This window comes from Barbus barbus, assembly GCF_936440315.1.
Source record: "Barbus barbus genome assembly, chromosome: 13".
In the NCBI taxonomy this organism is placed as follows: Eukaryota; Metazoa; Chordata; class Actinopteri; order Cypriniformes; family Cyprinidae; genus Barbus; species Barbus barbus.
Window position 1 is genome coordinate 7,630,953 of NC_136741.1, and position 18,770 is coordinate 7,649,722.

Here is an 18,770-nt window from a genome sequence, read left to right on the forward strand (position 1 = left end):
TATCCAAAGATATCGCATTACACTTGTGAGATGCTGTCACCACAAGATCAAACATGACATCAGATCCCTCGGGTCTCTAAATATAACCACAAAATAAATGCGTACGCTTGCACTTTTGGAGCTGTGATGTAGAGAAGAAGGAATGTGAGAAAAAAAACAGGAATAGACTAAATGGCTGAGAGGAAAAGCAATCTGGAATTAGACTAGAGTTTTTGTGTTTGCTACTTTTTGGGCGGCTAGTTTGGGTTCCTCAGTGTTTTTGTGATACTCACATGCGGGTAAAACTCCAGCAAGAGGAGAAACTCTGTACGGCCTTCTGTTCCGACACGTTCCTCGCTCTCTAAGAAGCGTGCTACGTTCTCATGATCCAGGAGGAGGCGATAAATCATACGCTCATTAGTAAACTGCTGCCGGTTAGCAGAAATGAAAACTTTAACTGCCACAGATCTGTCATCCAGTGAACCACGATACACTGTTCCATACCGGCCCTGGCCAATCAGCTGTGAGGAACAGAAAGAAAAATTCTAATGTTCAAATCCTTGGTGCCAGTAAGAATTTTTAAATCTCTTATGCTCACTAAGGCTGCATTTACCTGATCAAAAATAACATTAATATTATAAAATATTATTACAATTTAAAATAACTGTTAAAGTGTAATTTATTCCTGTGATGATCCTCCAGGAATCATTTTAATATGCTGATTTGGTGCTGAAGAAATATTTCTTATTATCGCTGTTGAAAACGGCTGTGCCGCTTAATATTTTTGTAAAAATGAATGCATTTTTTCAGGATTCTTTGATGAATAGAAAGATAAATATAATTATTTTGTGACTTGTCATTACAAATGTCCTTATTTCACTTTAATATTTACAAATAATATATTATATATTCAATTATATTATAGTATCACAGCGCTACATGATTTTTAATAAAATCAAAAACAATTTACCATTTTATTTTTACTGGGTTTATGTTGCTTGAGTATTGGCTTCATCAGTACTCGCATTTTCCATAGGGGTTTATACACTATTTTATTTGCATAAATGAGGCGGAAAAAATGATTTTGGTCACCTCCAGCAGTACTAGGTTGTCTAAATCCAGAGAAGGAGGGGAAAGTGCAGTCTCCAGAATATCCAAGGTATGCAGAGAGTGTTTACCACGTCCTGGAATACACACGGGTATATAAATCCACATGCACATAGGTAATTTCATTGGCAGGATTGAATCATACATGAAAAGCATCATAACATCACTACAGCAACGCACCTCTTAGCATGCGGTAGCCGAAAAAAAGCAGAATGATGAGGACAGCAACCATGAACACAGTTGCTAATGCGACAACTACAGCTTCCTCTCTGTAAAGTTGGCGGGAATCTTGAAGGATTAAAAGACAAAATGTTAAATCATGGACCAGATAATGAACTAGGATTAACAAATAGTTTGCCAGAGTGCTGTTAATTAATATTAATAATTAAACAATTTATTTATTTATAAATAAAAATGAATAATATAATTGCAAATAATTAGTCATATTCAACCCGTCTTTCATTTGTACCTACTGTTAGTACAAAAACATCTTTCACTCAAACTCATTTGTTTCCATTTGCTGAACACTCTCTCTATGTCTATGAACCACACACACACTCACGTAGAGGCTGTACGGTAGTGGGGGAAGGAGGTGGGAAGTCCTCAGTGAAGTTCAGGTTGCACATGTCTTTTTTGCAGCAGCAGAATCGAAGCGTTCCATTCTTGGCCATTGACGGTGGGCTGGTCACCACGCAGTGGTCATAGCACTCACCTACATTTGCCCAGCAACCTGTTTCAAATGCAGTAAATCAAGGTGAGACTGACTGTAAAGTTATTTGTGTGTGTATGCATGGAATGTATTTATATACCTTGCTTCTTTATCAGAATTTCATTATTCTTTTTCACCCAGAGTCCAAAGCAGTGACCTCCATGATTACAGCGAATGGTGGAGTTCTCACGAAAGACACGCCCCTCTCCATGTGGCTTTTCTGTGTATGCACACTCCCTCTGCTCACTCTGTGCAGCTTAAAAGTCAAAGAAAGGAAGAGTTGAAATGAGAACGAAAGAAAAACATAGCATTATGCAAGGATTAGGAAATAGAATGGTAGAATGAATAACTAGATATTTCCAAAATATAAGGACTGTAAATATTCTAAAATATATATATTTAATGTTTTTCTAATGTAATATTATAAAAAATGAGAAGAAGATCTGATCAGATGAGCCTTGTTCAAAGCCAATGTATTCACAAAATTAAATTACTTCTTTCTCATATATATGTATATAGGCCTATATGTATACTGTACATCAGGGGCCGGCAAGTAAGTTTGGCATCGGGCCAAAAAAAATTCACCACTACATGGCGGGCCAGAACATAGTCAAAGGATAATTTAAGATATTAATTGATGAAAAATGCAACCAGAATTGCCTGTGACAGACTGTTACAGTGTATTTTGTAACTGGTAGTGAGCTGTTACTCTGTGTAAAATCCTGCGACAGTCATTAACAAAAAGCCACGTTTGTGTGGCGGTGTCCGATCAGAGTATGTGAGCGGAGTGGAGCATCAACAATTTCCCCTCCGCACTCCGAGCATTTAATAATCATCCGTTCCGCGCTCACTGATATCAGAAACATGGCTCTGCATCTAAAGTATTTCAGTATGTTTGAAATATCACAGTTCTATGGAAGCCAGTTTCCGCCACTTAATAAAAAAAAAAGGTTATTTCAACTTTTTATCTCACAATTCTGACTTTTTTCCCCACAGATTTTTGACACAATTCTGACTTTTTTTTTCTCAGAATTGTGAGATATAAACTCGCAATTACGAGTTATAAAGTCAGAATTGCGAGTTAAAGTCCAGTTTTGAGGGGGAAAAGAAAGACTGATATGTTCTCAGAATTGCGACTTTAATGACTTTAACTCACAATTGCGAGTTTATATCACGCAATTATGAGAAAAAAAAAGTCAGCTGTCAGCTGAAAATATTCAGAAGGAACAAATAAATTCCTTGAGAAATATAACTTCCCGCTCATGTCCACTGCAGTCATCATAGCCTTCACATTCTTTCTGATTTAAGTGATCCTTTTCTTCTATAGCTAGCTAAATATGTTTAACATGTAAATTCTTGCAAAATATGCAGTTATATTACGGGTCGTTGGCATGAATTGTACTCGTGATGGAGCGGTGATGGAGCGCTCTTGGAGCGAGTGAAAACCACGACGCTCCCACTTTAAAAAAATCCACTCGCTCCATTCAAAATCACACTGCTCCACTCGTGCTCCGCTCACATAGCCTACTCTGACTGTGAGTAACTGTTACTGTCATGACAGATCTATTTCAGAACCAGCCGCTATTAAAGTAATCTGGCTACGGGCCAGATATTATTGCTGGTGGGCCACTTTTGGCCCGCGGGCCGCCTGTTGCCGACCACTGCTGTATATGATCATCTTCTTTTTGGCAGCTTGGTGCATTAATATAAATTTTACAATACAAACAAGCCAGTAGTTTCATAAAAGCAGTAGCTCACTCAAGGTCTTACGTTTAATTGGTTTTACAAAAATTAACACCAATTACATGACAATGCTACTTAAAAAGAATAAGAAACTAATTACAAGCAATAGGACCAAAAAACTAGTAGAACAAATAAATAAAAAATGCTACATACATTGTATAAAGAAATCAAATGTATAAAACAAAAGTTACAAAAGTGATTTAGTCAAGATCAATGAGAGATTGTCTCTCTTTTGTTGTTTGATTAACATGAATGACAGAGAGCAGTAATATTAGACTGCTGTCACTTTAAAAGCTGCCCTGATCCAATATACTGCCACATGTGTTCTCTTTCTCAGCTGTTTACTTTCACTTAAGACATAAATTACTGCGTTTATAAGGATACTTACAAAGACGGGCATTCTGACACATACAAGTATGTGTATTTAACTGTTCAAGCCCTATAAAGTGGCAAAAATAACTCCCACATTCTATTTGATCTGATTTGATGTCTATTTTCTGTTGTCTGACATTAACATTTCCCTGCTGAAAAAACCATAGAAACCATCACAGAATTTGTAATGGTTTTACTGGCTATAATGGGAATTGTACAGGTTTTAATGAAAACTGTAATGGTGAATGTTGGTCTCAACTGGTAATTGGTCGCCTTCTATAATGATGGCTTGTTAAAACCACTAAATCCTAATGGAATACGTCACAAAACACACTACAGGAAACCATTTTTTAAAATGGTTTTAATGGTTAAAAGTTGATGGTTTTAATCTTTGTAATGGTATCTGCAGTGGAAACCATTAGACTTTTTGCGATGGTTTCTATTGTTTTTTTCAGCAGGGTTCTACAATAAGGTCTATGAAGACCTGCCTTACTACATGATAGATTCTGTCTGTCTGGGTCTGAGGGGGGCTGATTATGATATGTTAACAGGTACTCAGTAGCAGAGAAGAAAAAACTGGGTATGGATAAGACTGGTGTTCTTCTGTGGCCATCAGTTGTTTTGAGAATGCAATATCTTAGCCAGACAGGATTTGTGAGAACTTATGCAGGTGATGCATGATGATTGTTTTTTCTCAAGGGCTGCAGTTTGAAGACACTATCAATGAGGAATGCAGATGACGCTTATCTCGGAAGGGAGCTCAACTTTGGGAGATTATGTCCAAGGTCATCCTTAGCTATGATGTCCATAGAGGTATGTCTCTCTCCCCTCCCACTCTCTTCTATGCTCATGGTCTGCTTGTGGAGGAGGATGTGAATGTGGTCTGATAGCAACACAACTGAGCAGTTACCCAGGGGGCTCTATTCTACTAAACCCACACACTAACCCTGAGAGTGCATGCAAAGACACACACAAACGCGTCACAGCTCAGCTGCATTATGCCAGCAGACATGTGTACATGCATACACTCAGGGCTATACAAACACATGTTTTTCATGTATTATTAAAGTATGTCCACACATATAGTAAGTATACAAAAAGCAGTTGTGATGTTACTGTTCTGAAAGTCAACGGCCATATTTTGTCCACAAATATTGAGTTTTAATATTGAGTAATTTTGTCAATTTTTTAAAAAATGTGAGAATTCTCCTGCATTAAAATCATGAACTGTGAAATACTTTTCAAATTTAACAATATAGACTAATAAATATATTTTTATGTATAATATACATACTGTATATATAGTTGAAGTCAAAAGGTTACATACACCTTGCAGAATCTGCAAAATGTTGATTATTTTACCAAGTAAGAGGGATCATACAAAATGCATGCTATTGTTTATTTAGTACTGACCTGAATACGATAAGATGTAGTCCACAAGAGAAAATAATGGTTGAATTTATAAAAATGACCCCGTTCAAAAGTATGCATAAGCTTAATTCTTAATACTGTGTTGTTATCTGAATGATCCACAGCTGTGATTTTTTTGTTTAGTGATAGTTGTTCATGAGTTTCTTGTTTGTCCTGAACAGTTAAACTTCCTGCTGTTCTTCAGAAAAATCCTTCAGGTCCCACAAATTCTTTGGTTTTCCAGAATTTTTGTGTATTTGAACCCTTTCCAACAATGACTGTATGATTTTGAGATCCATCTTTTCACACTGAGGACGACTGAGGGACTCAAATGCAACTATTACAGAAGGTTCAAACGCTCACTGATGCTCCCGAAGGAAAAGCCATGCATTAAGCCTGTCACTAGGGTGGTCCTTTTTCAAAAGGTACAAATATGTACCATTAAATACCTGAATGTACATTTTAGGTACTAATACAGTATGTGTAATGAACTTGTCAGACACAGCAGGTTAGTGAAAGAACAAAGGTGTTTAATAGTGAATCTGGAATCGGAAGAACTGAGGGGTTGGTATTCTTGAGATGAGTAGAAGTCAATGGAGTTACAGGAGACCCGTGAGCCGGGATAAACTCAGTCACTGTGTCTTTGACAGGGATGATGACAGCGGGAACCTCCAGCGTGCAGGGGAGTGCTCTGTGTGCCGTGATACGTGTCCAGTGAGTGGTAACCACAACAGTGTCCGTCGTCGAGCGTCTGGATCTGCGGATGGGGAAGATGAAGAGGAGCAGAACAAGAGGTAAGTTTCAACAGGTAAGTATCGTCAGGTAGTATACTCAGCTATGAGTCTTGAGAGCGTCGGTCCTTGTATGTTACAACAAGATCGGACACTGTTGTGATTGAGGAGAGTGCTTTTAAGTGTGTGGTGATTGTTCGCTGATGAGGTGCAGGTGCGGGTGATTAGAACTCTGGTGACGTGGATCGTGGCAATTGGTTGAGAGGAAAGCCTGGTCGTTCTCTGACAGTACCCCCCTCTCCACGGCCCGCTCCTGAGGGCCGACCCCGGCGTCGTGGTGGTCTACCTCGTCCTCGAGGAGCAGGGCGATCAGGATGGTTGGAATGAAATTCACTTAATAGATCCGGGTCAAGTATATCATCCCTGGGAACCCAAGCGCGTTCCTCTGGGCCGTACCCCTCCCAGTCGACTAGATATTCGAGTTGACCACCCCGACGCCGGGAATCCAAAATCTCCTGGACTTTATAGATAGCACCGTCGTCAATGATGAGAGGGAGAGGGGGTTCCTCGACCGGACCAGGCTCTGGGGAGACAGAAGGAAAATACGGCTTGAGGAGTGAGACGTGGAATGTGGGGTGGATCTTGTAGTGTGCAGGTAGTTGTAGTTTGAAGGTTACCGGATTGACCTGTTCCAGAATGGTAAAGGGGCCAACAAATCTGGGACTAAGCTTGCGGCAAGGCAGGCGCAGCCTGACGTCCCGTGTGGAGAGCCAAACCTTTTGTCCTGGATGATAATCAGGTGGGGTCGAGCGACGAGCATCGGCGGAGATCTTTTGCCTGCGCACTGCCTGCTGAAGATGGTGATGAGCCGAGTCCCAGACTCCCTCGCTCTCCCGGAACCAGTGATCTACCGAGGGTACGTCAGATGGTTCTCCTGACCATGGGAATAGGGGAGGCTGGTAACCGAGTACGCACTGGAAGGGAGTGAGACCAGTGGCGCCTTGCCGAAGGGAGTTTTGAGCGTACTCGGCCCAGCCTAGGAACTGGCTCCAGGAGTTCTGGCGGCCGTGACAGAAGGTTCTCAGGAATCTCCCTATTTCCTGGATTTTGCGTTCAGTCTGCCCGTTGGATTGAGGATGGTATCCAGAGGTCAAACTGACGGTCACACCTAGGAGAGAGAAGAATGCTTTCCATACCCGTGATATGAACTGTGGTCCTCTGTCGGAGACGATGTCCTCCGGGATTCCAAAGTAGCGGAAGACGTGGTTGAAGAGTAACTCGGCAGTTTGTATAGCGGTGGGTAGTCCAGGGAGAGGAAGGAGTCTACAGAATTTGGAGAAGCGATCAATGATGACGAAAATGCAGGTATTCTTATCTGAGAGTGGTAAATCAGTAATGAAGTCTACTCCTAGGTGTGACCATGGACGATTGGGAATGGGTAGTGGTACCAGTTTGCCAGCAGGGAGATGACGTGAGCTCTTGGATATCGCGCAGTCGGGACAGCCCTGAACGAACCTCCTCACATCCCTTGCCATGTTTGGCCACCAGAAGCGATCGCTTAGCAGCGAGAGAGTAGCGTTGGCCCCTGGGTGGCCTGTACCAATGGATGTATGCGAGGAGTGGATGAGAGGCGTGCGTTGAGTCCGGGGTACATACTGGCGATTCGGGGGACAGCCCGGCGGATTGGCCGGAGGAGGATCGGAGACAACTGGAGGAGAGGTCCATACAATGGGGCTGGCAATAATGTTGGTAGGGAGGATCCCCTCGGGCTCATCGGAGACCTCTTCTTGAGAGTGAACCCGGGACAGGGCATCAGCCTTGATGTTACGAGGACCTGGACGGTATGAAATTTTGAAATCAAATCTAGTGAAGAACAGCGCCCACCGCGCTTGACGAGGATTGAGCCTCTTGGCGTCTCGTAAGTACTCTAGATTTTTGTGATCTGTTAAGACTAGGAAGGGGTGGTTGGCTCCCTCCAACCAGTGTCTCCATTCTTCTAACGCTAGCTTGATAGCTAGCAACTCACGGTTTCCGATGTCGTAGTTCCTCTCCGCCGGGCTGAGTTTTTTAGAAAAGAAGGCACATGGATGGAGTTTCGGAGGGGTCCCCTGCTGCTGTGAGAGAACCGCACCCACTCCGGTAGTAGAGGCATCCACCTCTACGGTGAAGGGTAAATTGGGTTCGGGATGGACTAGGAGTGGTGCGGTCGTAAAGGCTTCCTTAAGGCGGTTGAAGGCGTCGGTCGCATCTTGGCCCCAATGGAGAGATTTCTTTCCTCCCTTCAGGAGGTCAGTGAGGGGACTGGTTATGGTGCTGTAGTTACTAATAAAGCGACGATAAAAGTTAGAAAATCCTAAAAATCTCTGTAGTTCCTTGATGGTAGTGGGTTGGGGCCAAGAGGTGATGGCTTCCACCTTCCCCTTGTCCATGCGAATGCCACCATGACTGATGATGTACCCCAGGAAATGAACGGTTGTTTGATGGAATTGACATTTTTCGGCCTTCAGATATAACTGGAACTTTCGTAATTGCTGGAGGACCTCCGCAACGTGTTGGCGATGTTCGGCCAGGCTCCGGGAGTAGATTAAGATGTCATCAATGTAGACCAACACAAACCGGGGAAGGAACTCCCGGAGCACCTCATGCATGAACCCCTGGAAAACGGAAGGGGCGTTGACGAGGCCATAGGGCATGACCCGATATTCGTAGTGGCCAGTAGGGGTCACAAAAGCGGTTTTCCATTCATCCCCTTCCCTGATGCGAATGAGGTTATACGCGCTGCGGAGGTCCAGTTTGGTGAAGATGGTGGCACCGCGGAGTTGTTCCAAGGCTGCTGGGACAAGAGGAAGGGGATAGCGAAATTTGACCGTTATTTGGTTGAGCTTACGGTAATCGATACACGGACGTAGACCTCCATCCTTCTTTGCCACAAAGAAAAAGCTGGAAGCAGCAGGGGACGTGGACGGTACAATATAGCCTTGATGGAGGGCTTCCTCGATGTACTCCTCCATGGCCTTCTGTTCAGGTAGTGAGAGGGGATAGATCTTTCCTCGTGGTACAGGCTCACCCGGAACCAGGTCAATTGCACAGTCCCATGGCCGATGCGGTGGAAGTCTGGCAGCTCGCTGGGGGCAGAAAACGTCACTGTAAGAAGAATACTCAGAAGGGATATCCACGGATCTTTGATCCACAGGACTCTCGATAGTGGTGGCATGTAGGGGAAGTGAAACGGTTGCCCAATGAGTAGGTCGAGGTAAGTACGGGAAACATTGAGGGAAACAGGACGAACCCCACTTTAGCACCTCGCCAGACTTCCAGGATAATATTGGATTGTGTTTCACCAGCCAGGGCAGACCCAAGATGACATCAACAGTTGCCTCTTCCAGTACCAACAGATGAATGAATTCTTGATGGAGTTGCCCTACGCGAAGCTGCAACGGTCCAACACAATTCTCAACAAGATTGGGAGTGAGTGGCATACCGGTTATGGACTGGATCTGGTAAGTGGTCTTTGTCGCGGCGATCGGGAGGTCGAGCCTTCGACAGAGATCGCCGGAGATGAAGTTCCCGGCCGAGCCGGAGTCGAGGAGGATGGTAACTGGGAGTGGAGTAGAGTCTATTATCAGATGTGCATTGGAAGTTAAAGGGTTCATCTTGGGAAAGGTAGGTTGGATGCCACTCACCGCAAGTCGAGTAGGACGTTGTGGGCATGATGAGATTCGGTGGTTTGGGTCACCACAGTACAGACACAGGTTGTTAGCGATTCTTCTTTGTCGTTCTGAGGGGGACAAGCGAAACATGTCTGTCTGCCTGGGTTCCGGTGAGGGTCTGGCCTCTGGCTGGGAAGTTGGAGGAGTAGCAATGGCAGATGGTGAGGGAGTATCAGAAAGACATGCCTTAATACGGTTCGAGCAGCGGATGGCGAGCTGTATAAACTTCTCGAGCCCATAAGTATCATCATAAGCAGCGAGATGTAACTTCAACCGGGGGTTTAAGCCTTGTCGGAAGGCAGTAAGTAGTGCAGGCTCATTCCAACCGCTCGTGGCTGCCAGGGTGCGGAACTTCAGAGCGTGTTGATGGATAGTCGATGAGCCTTGACGTAACTTAAATAATTGTTCGCCTACCGATGAGTCCCCCGGTGAGCTGCTAAACACTTCTTTGAAGTGGGCGAGAAATTGGACATAGGAATGTGTTGCGGGACCGGCTTGGCTCAGGATCGACTCGGCCCAACTGAGGGCTGGTCCCCGGAGCGAGGTGACCACAAAGGCAATTTTTGCTTGATCGGAGGTGAACATCTGAGGATGCAGATCAATAGTTAGTGAGCATTGTAACAAAAAGCCATTGCACTCCTCGGGATCACCTGAGAACGGCGCTGGTCGGGCCATGGGACTGGCGAACATGATCGGCGAAGAAGAGCTGTATGCGGAAGTGGCTGGAGAAGGTACTGGAGCTGGTGCGGGAGGAGAGGTGGAATGAGTGAGGATCCTCTTGAGTGTGTCGACAAGTTCCTGGAAGGGATCAGCTGTACTCATGATGTTGCTGTCCAGGTCCGATCTTCTGTAATGAACTTGTCAGACACAGCAGGTTAGTGAAAGAACAAAGGTGTTTAATAGTGAATCTGGAATCGGAAGAACTGAGGGGTTGGTATTCTTGAGATGAGTAGAAGTCAATGGAGTTACAGGAGACCCGTGAGCCGGGATAAACTCAGTCACTGTGTCTTTGACAGGGATGATGACAGCGGGAACCTCCAGCGTGCAGGGGAGTGCTCTGTGTGCCGTGATACGTGTCCAGTGAGTGGTAACCACAACAGTGTCCGTCGTCGAGCGTCTGGATCTGCGGATGGGGAAGATGAAGAGGAGCAGAACAAGAGGTAAGTTTCAACAGGTAAGTATCGTCAGGTAGTATACTCAGCTATGAGTCTTGAGAGCGTCGGTCCTTGTATGTTACAACAAGATCGGACACTGTTGTGATTGAGGAGAGTGCTTTTAAGTGTGTGGTGATTGTTCGCTGATGAGGTGCAGGTGCGGGTGATTAGAACTCTGGTGACGTGGATCGTGGCAATTGGTTGAGAGGAAAGCCTGGTCGTTCTCTGACAGTATGTACCTTTAAGGTATTTGCATGCACCCTTTAGGGGTAAATAGGATACAACGTTGTACCCTTGTAAAGGGTACCACAGTGGTAGCTTTTGTACCTTTTTTCTGTGAGTGTACAGGTTTGGAATGACATCTATGGGAGTCTAACTGTTGAAAACAAAATATCTTGAAATGTTCTGCAGTGTAACAACAGTGTCATGTGGTGTGACATACACTCTAAAAAATACTGGGCTGTTTCAACCCAACTTTGAGTCAAATATGAACTAACCCAACATTTGGGTTAAAAATTGAATGTAAAAATTTAACCCAACAGCTGGGATAGTCGATATTTGACTCAAAGTTGGGTTGAAACAACCCAGAATTTTTAGACTGAAGAAAACTGTTTAAAGTACAATATTAAAGCTAATTGTATTATATACAACTCTATAATGATTATGATTTGTCATGAAGGATAAAAGCATTGGCTTTTAAAAGAGTATCAAAAACAAAAAGGACTTACAGTACAGCGTACATTTTCCCTTATACTGTACATATACATATATAATCTAAAATATTGATATTTAAAAACAGGTGTATACATATGTAATATGTATATAGATGTACACAGGATCATTTATAATGTACGTACACATTACTCTGTGAAACTAAAAGCTTAATTCAGTTTCCACCATACCATCAGCCAATGCTGGTTTCTGACACTGGCTGACATATCAACCTAATGAGCATTCAGCCAATGGGAAGCTCTGACACAGGTTGACATATCGGGATAATGAATGTGGTCTGTTCATCCCTCTCTGTATTCAAGTGACACGCACACTGGGGAGGAAGAGTGTGTGTATACTGTATGTGCATCCACGAAGATGACTGTTTCTGACAGGGAGAGTAGATAAAAATTGACTTGCTGCAGCGTATAGAAAAGTTAAAAAGGAAAAGTGAGAAATATATACAGTATATGCCTTAAAATGTTTCATTGTCACATCAAATTAAACACATGAACTCTCACTTTCCTGTAGCTGAGCTCCATGCCAGCATTTTACTGCCTCCTCATCAAAAAGCTGCAAAATATTATTAAATTATAACTGGGGCAACCTGATACCCCTGCAATCCAGTTTATGAAGCACTTAAGCAGCATAACTGCAAACAAAATCCAACTCAGTGAAGTGGATAATTCATGACTCTCCACTTCTAACAGAACTATAAAGCACAGCAATGTGCTCCCAACCTACATACTGATTCACATCTAATGCTTCCGGCCAAAAAACCTCCCTTGCCTTTCCTACAATCTGTCCATCCAGCCATACTTTTACCCAGCTGCTCTCAAAGATAATACTCAAATGATAAGAAATATTAATGTGTATGTGAGAGAAAGTGTGAGTCAGAGGTGAATAAGAATCATTCACCATTGTCCCGTAATTTCCGCAATATGTATTCAGCAAATATTTTATCATCTAAAGCAATAGTTCACCCAAAAATTGTGAATATTTACTCATTCAAATTCAAAAATGAAAAATGGCACCATAAAATCAGTCCTTATAATTCCTGTGCTATATATAATTCAAAAGGGTAACACTTTATTTTACAGTGCCCTTGTTACACATACCTATAGTAATTAGTAAAACAAATTATGCATGCTAATTAATTGTTCATTAATATTAATCAGTACTTATTTGTGTTATTACACAAGGACAGCTTAAAATAAACTGTAACCTCCAATAGATGCACATTGTTTTTAATTTATCAGTATCAAATATGACTAATTTTCCCTTTTAATACAAACCTAACCTCACTGGAAAAACATGCTTGTGGAAGCATTTCTGCAAAATTATATTATGTTGCTTCTCTCACATTTTGCAAAGTGAAATATCCAGTGAGTGGCACTAAAAGTGAATTCAATTTTGAACATAAAAACGGATGAACATAAATGTGGCAATGTTTTTTTTTTTTTTTTTTTTTACATAGGATGTTGAACAAATCACGCTAGTTCAGAAATTAAATGTCCAGGGAGTTGCACTAAAAGGTTAATGTTCATGGAAAAAAATGCACCACGTACACTAAACCTAACCATTTGTTAGGCAAACACAAATATGATGTATAAATAAAAATGCATTTGCTGAAGCAACCATACCATTTTAGATCTTCTGCATGTCTTTGAGCTCTTTTATTGTGACTCATGTTGCACAAGAATTGTATATGAATGCAAACCAAGTAAGTTTATTTACTACAGAAAAGCCATACATATGGAGCTGTTATGCAAACACCAAAACGTATTAGTTTACAAATCATGCACTACAGTAAATGTGGCATATAGTATTGTGCAACTGAACATAGAACTGCAAAAAAATAGGTCTATATTAATTAATAATCAGCCCTGAGATAATTTGTGAGAAGGAATAAAACATGTTGGAGTTTTACTGCCTCTAGTTTTCATTTTAGCTGGAAACATATGTACATTTTCTGTAGTTTTCATTTGGCAAAAATGTAGTGACACATTTTCAAACTGAACCTGTTTTTACATTTTTACTTTTTTTCCAAAAAACTTTTCATCAACGCTCACTTAAAGGGATAGTTCACCCAAAAATGAAAATTCTGTCATCATTTACTCACCCTCAAGTAGTTCCAAACCTGTATGAATGTCTTTGTTCTGCCGAACACAAAGGAAGATATTTTGAAGAAAGTTTGTAACCAGGCTGTTTTGGGAAACCATTGACTTCCATAGTAGAAAAAAAAAAATACTATGGAAGTCAATGGTGCTCCAGAACTGCTGTTTCCCACATTCTTCAGAACATCCTCCTTTGTGTTCAGCAGAACAAAGACATTCATACAGGTTTGGAACTACTTGAGGGTGAGTAAATGATGACAGAATTTTCATTTTTGGGTGAACTATCCCTTTAATCTTTACAAACAGCAAATGACATAACACTGGTAGATGTAATCTTCAGCAATTATCTAAAAATATACATTTTTCATACTGTTTATTATAATACTGTGATGCCTACATTCATAACATTTAACATTTAAAATAGTTAATTTTAGCCTTAAATTTAGACAAAATAGTATAGAATTTAATATTTGCCATTTTCAATTATCAACCATGCCTTAAAAATAATTGGCTTAGCAATATCAGACAGAATTTAGAATTTTTATATTTCATTTTTAATACCCTATTATCACTTTGTTCCTCGTACAAAATTATGATATGGCTTCAGAAGATTTGTAATATAGTGCACAAATCGAATGGACTACACTGAAAATCCTATTATGGAGAGCTTTGTATTTACTTTATTCTGAGTCTGAGATCTGAGTTACAAATCCAAGAACAGAATGAATATAAAAAAGGAATTTGATTCTTTTTCCACTGGGTTCACTTTTGACTCCACTTAACATACAGACAGGCCAATGATCTGTTTGACTGATCATCCACTTTCCAACACAAAACTCTGATATTCTGCAGAAGATTTCCCTGTTTCGCGAATTTTGATAGTGTGAATGCTCTAAGCAAGCTTTAAAGCTTACTGAACCCCTTTCACTTATATTGTGCGTTCTAAAAAGCAAATCTCTCCGTGTTCATCTTGACATCTGAGTCCAATGTCAAGGCCAGGAACAGAATGAAAAGGAGCTGTTTTTTCTCACATGGTTCACTATTGGGTCCACTTAACATACAAGAAGACTTTGACTGATTAATTTTTCTATGCAAAACTTTTATATTCTGCCAAAGAGCACTCTATTTCACAGAATAAAATAAAATAGCATGCAGTTGGAATGAGATGTGGATGAGTAAATGATGACAAATTGTTCATTCTGGACTGAAATATTCCTTTAAATCTTGGTATGTAAACAAAGCAATTTCACAGATAAACCACCCTTATCAACATACTACAGAGAGTACAGAACAAATCAGAACTACGCAATTGAAAGGACATTGTCTCAGTGCTTCTCAACTCACAGAGTCAAATTCACAACCTTCCCTATCCCAACAAGATACTTACTGTCCTGCTGGGGATTTATGATTTCTAATGTATGGTTTTAAAAACACACACATTCACAAAACTACATGAAAAACCCAGACAATCCCACACTATGGAACGCAGTGAATATTTCAGGAAGCACACAAAATTACCGTCACACACACAAAAAAAGGGGAAAGAAGAGGAAATTGCACGCACACATATTCTGTCACACACATAGGTTTGATGGAAAAATGTTCCAGGTCAAAATGAAACAACTAGATACACTGAGGCGAAGTGGGAAATCAGAGGGTGTTTTCACAGTAACTTTGTTTTAGGGGGTCACATTTTGACAATAAAATGTGCATTCTGAATGCAAAGCACTCCTGAGTATACAGTTCATTTTTAGAGAAGTGGTTCTCAACTTTTAGTACAAGGTCCTCATTTTCCACAACAATATTCAAAGGCCACATTACTTCTTTTTTTGTTGTTTTTTACTGGATAAGGATTTGAGTGAATGTATCTTTTACTCACAATTTTTACCTGATACAATATTTTAGAGCTTGGCATAACTAGAAAAATGTATATTTATTATAATAAAAATGCCCAGGGAATTTTAAGACATTATAAATTTTACATGACTTTTCCATGTAAAAATTAGGCCTCCTTATATATCCTTATATATTATAAGTTTTTTTTTTTTTTCAGTGGGAATCCTGTTTCTTCAAAGAGAAGAAACAGTTGTTGAAGAGGTGAATTAAAACAAAAAGAAATTATAAGAAATATATAGATTTTTCTGTTGTTTTGGCTTATTTAAATGCTTGTTTTGGCCTTTTTTTTATCATTTTAAGTCTTCTCTGGTTGAGAAACAGTGGAATAGTCTCAGACTGTTTGAAGTGGAAACCAGGTGTGAAAACACCTTTAAAATAGAGACAGACAAACAGTTTGAACATCATTTTTTCTACTTTTGTGACTACTGATAAATGGCTTCTCTAACAGCACCCAATACCACCGAAATTTCACAACAGGAAACAATGGTTTTCTATTAAGATATTTATTTTGTTAAGGAAAATTGACTGGAAAAGTATAAAGAACTCAAAAAGTGTTTGTCTTGTTCTGACCATAAAAAGCGGTTTAAAACCACAATTTATGGTCTGGTTTCTATAACTTTGACTTAGGGGCTGATTCAAAATTCAGCCTTTAAACTTAAAATAAATAAAGACGTGAAATGTATTGTCTAATAATTATCGATATCGACTAATATCATGATATTTTTTTTTGGCCATATCGCCCACCCTTATGCACTAAAGGTTTTTTTTTTTTTATTATTAGCTTTTTATATTTTCAGTTTTCATTTTAATTTTAGTTTGTAATGTGCCTTTGTCATTTTTATTCATTTTAATTTATACTTCTATTTAGATTTTTTTGTTTCCATTTTTCATTTAGTAATCTTAGTACTTGCCAAGGTAACATTCCTAATTTTTTAAGTTGACATTTTTTTATCTAATATTTACATACATTTTAAATATCAGCATCATTTAAATTACCAAAAACATTCATGTTTTTGGCCTTTATTATGATAGGACAGTTAGTTGACAGGAAGCGAAGTGGGAGAGAGCGAGGACAGGATCAGGAAAGGTCCACAAGCCAGGACTTGAACTCGGGACACCTGAAGCGCAACAACGCTATATCAGTGCACTGCCCACGAGGCTATTGGCACCAGCCGAAAACATTCTTTAATAGATTTAGTTAATGACAACAGCTCTAGTCATAATGCTTATTGTTTTATTGTTGAAGTCTAATAATCAAGCTATCATTGTGTCCTTGTAGCAAAAATAAAATTGTTCTACATAGTGGTTGTAAAAACATGACTGACCGATTGAGTTTGGTACTGCTCTACAACCAATTACAACACTATACTTTAATAGCACTACACTATCTACAAATCTGAGGCTGGCTTGAATCTGAAGTGGACATAAGCAAGCTTTTAACGTTCTTGGGCATCGTACTGTCCTCAGATATCTGTCCGAGCAGATATTTGGCTCTGGTTCCAGCCCGGATGGTCAGACTGCAGGGTTAGCTGTGGAGAAGGCCAATCTGCATGCCATAATGTGCCTATTTAAGCATCAAACCGCAAGATGAGAAATTAAGTTTCATGCTTGTCTTAATGGCTAATCAGTGTTTAGCCTTTATTTTCCCCACATGAACCATAAGCAGGGTCAGCTCTTATCTTATCTGTGTGATGCTCAGTAGCTCTACTGCAGCTCAGGGGCTGGTGCCAGAGAGCGCACACACACACACACACACACATACATAAAAAAGAGAGATATATAGCTATTTAAATGGACATATAAACACAGATACAAAGGCACAATTGTTTATATATATACATCCACACAGACAAGGACACAAAAAGTGTGGATCTCTTGCCTCACACACACCTACTCGCTTTGTTATTTATCCACAAACACACACACACTCAGGAAATGAAGAGTTCCTGATGGATGTGGGTGGCAATAAATTCACCACAAAACTGGCAGGACACAAACACACACACTCAGTGTACAAATAATTATGCCTTCACTTTGAGAAGACATGGAGGGATATGGAAACTAGGGTGTGGAACAGCAATTTTACTGTAATTCTATGATATTTACTGCCATTCTTTCTATTGCTACTATCGGTTAACTATTACTTACCAGTCACAGGACCCAGAAGAACCACCATGGCAATCAGTCCAACGTGAAGAATTGTTATTCGGCCTTCAACTGCCATGATTTTTTCTTTTCTCCTCCTCTTCAAAGACAATATATTCTAATTTATTCTCAGTTGTACAGCTGTCTAAGCTTCAGACTGCAGTCATGCAAGAATATTTGTGCTTTGGAGAGTCCAGCATCACACATTTTTTTCAAAACAGCATCAAAAGCAAGTTGTTCCTTTTAGAATGGCAATGAAATAGTAAAAAGGTCTTGCATTAACCTTTGCATTGCTTTTTTTCCTCCAGCAGGAAGCATCAAATGTAACCAGCTGATGACTGTGAAATCTGTCTGTGTCAGTTGTAACAAACCAATTTAACAAATCACATCAAACTTTGTTTTCCCCCTTTGTTTCAAAGCAGGCGCCCCATGCATTTGCCTAATCAGAGTTTAGCGCAGTTATATGGGACATCCCGAGACCGCAAGTCTCCTCGATGGTAACACACAGTTTGTGGTACAGGGTAACATCCGTTTCGTGACTCCCCACTATTAAAATGTCCATTTGTCGTCATATTCCTCGGGTTCGTTATCTTTTGATCTTCGTTTCAGGAATGTTCGTTTTGCGTTATTCGTCCGTACTCCAAACAAGGGGAACGGCAACAGAAGACTGAGCCAAGCAGGCACAGCAGACCAGACAGCGACTGGAAACGCCTCGTCTTCAGATTGTCTCCGGGATCCGATTGTTCGATGTGGGGCCGATTTATAAGAGAAAAGAGGTGAAGCGCCCTCATGCGGCAGACTGAGAGAACGACACCAGATGAAGACACAGAGGCATATACAGGCTAACACTGCCCTTAGAGGGGAGCTGTAATTTTGAAAATACTTGTTTTAAAATGACCTAGACTACCAATTTACATATATAATATAATTTAGTATAATTTACATTTACATTACATGTAGTCATTTAGCAGACGCTTTTATCCAAA

At 40.5% G+C, this 18,770-nt stretch overlaps 1 protein-coding gene across 1 annotated transcript in view; it reads right to left on the reverse strand.

Moving 5' to 3' along the window:
* LOC306878865 (bone morphogenetic protein receptor type-2-like) overlaps positions 1-18,518 on the reverse strand; it is a 28,448-nt gene extending 9,930 nt beyond the window's left edge. Inside the window, exons 1-6 of the mRNA XM_079431440.1 lie at positions 17,788-18,518; positions 1,896-2,051; positions 1,649-1,816; positions 1,267-1,374; positions 1,072-1,163; positions 273-500 (exon numbers count right to left, since the gene is read on the reverse strand). Of these exons, the coding sequence (XP_079287566.1) occupies positions 273-500; positions 1,072-1,163; positions 1,267-1,374; positions 1,649-1,816; positions 1,896-2,051; positions 17,788-17,863 (828 nt within the window). The 5' untranslated portion in view covers positions 17,864-18,518. The remainder of the gene's footprint in view (positions 1-272; positions 501-1,071; positions 1,164-1,266; positions 1,375-1,648; positions 1,817-1,895; positions 2,052-17,787) is intronic.
* Between the last annotated feature and the right edge of the window lie 252 nt (positions 18,519-18,770).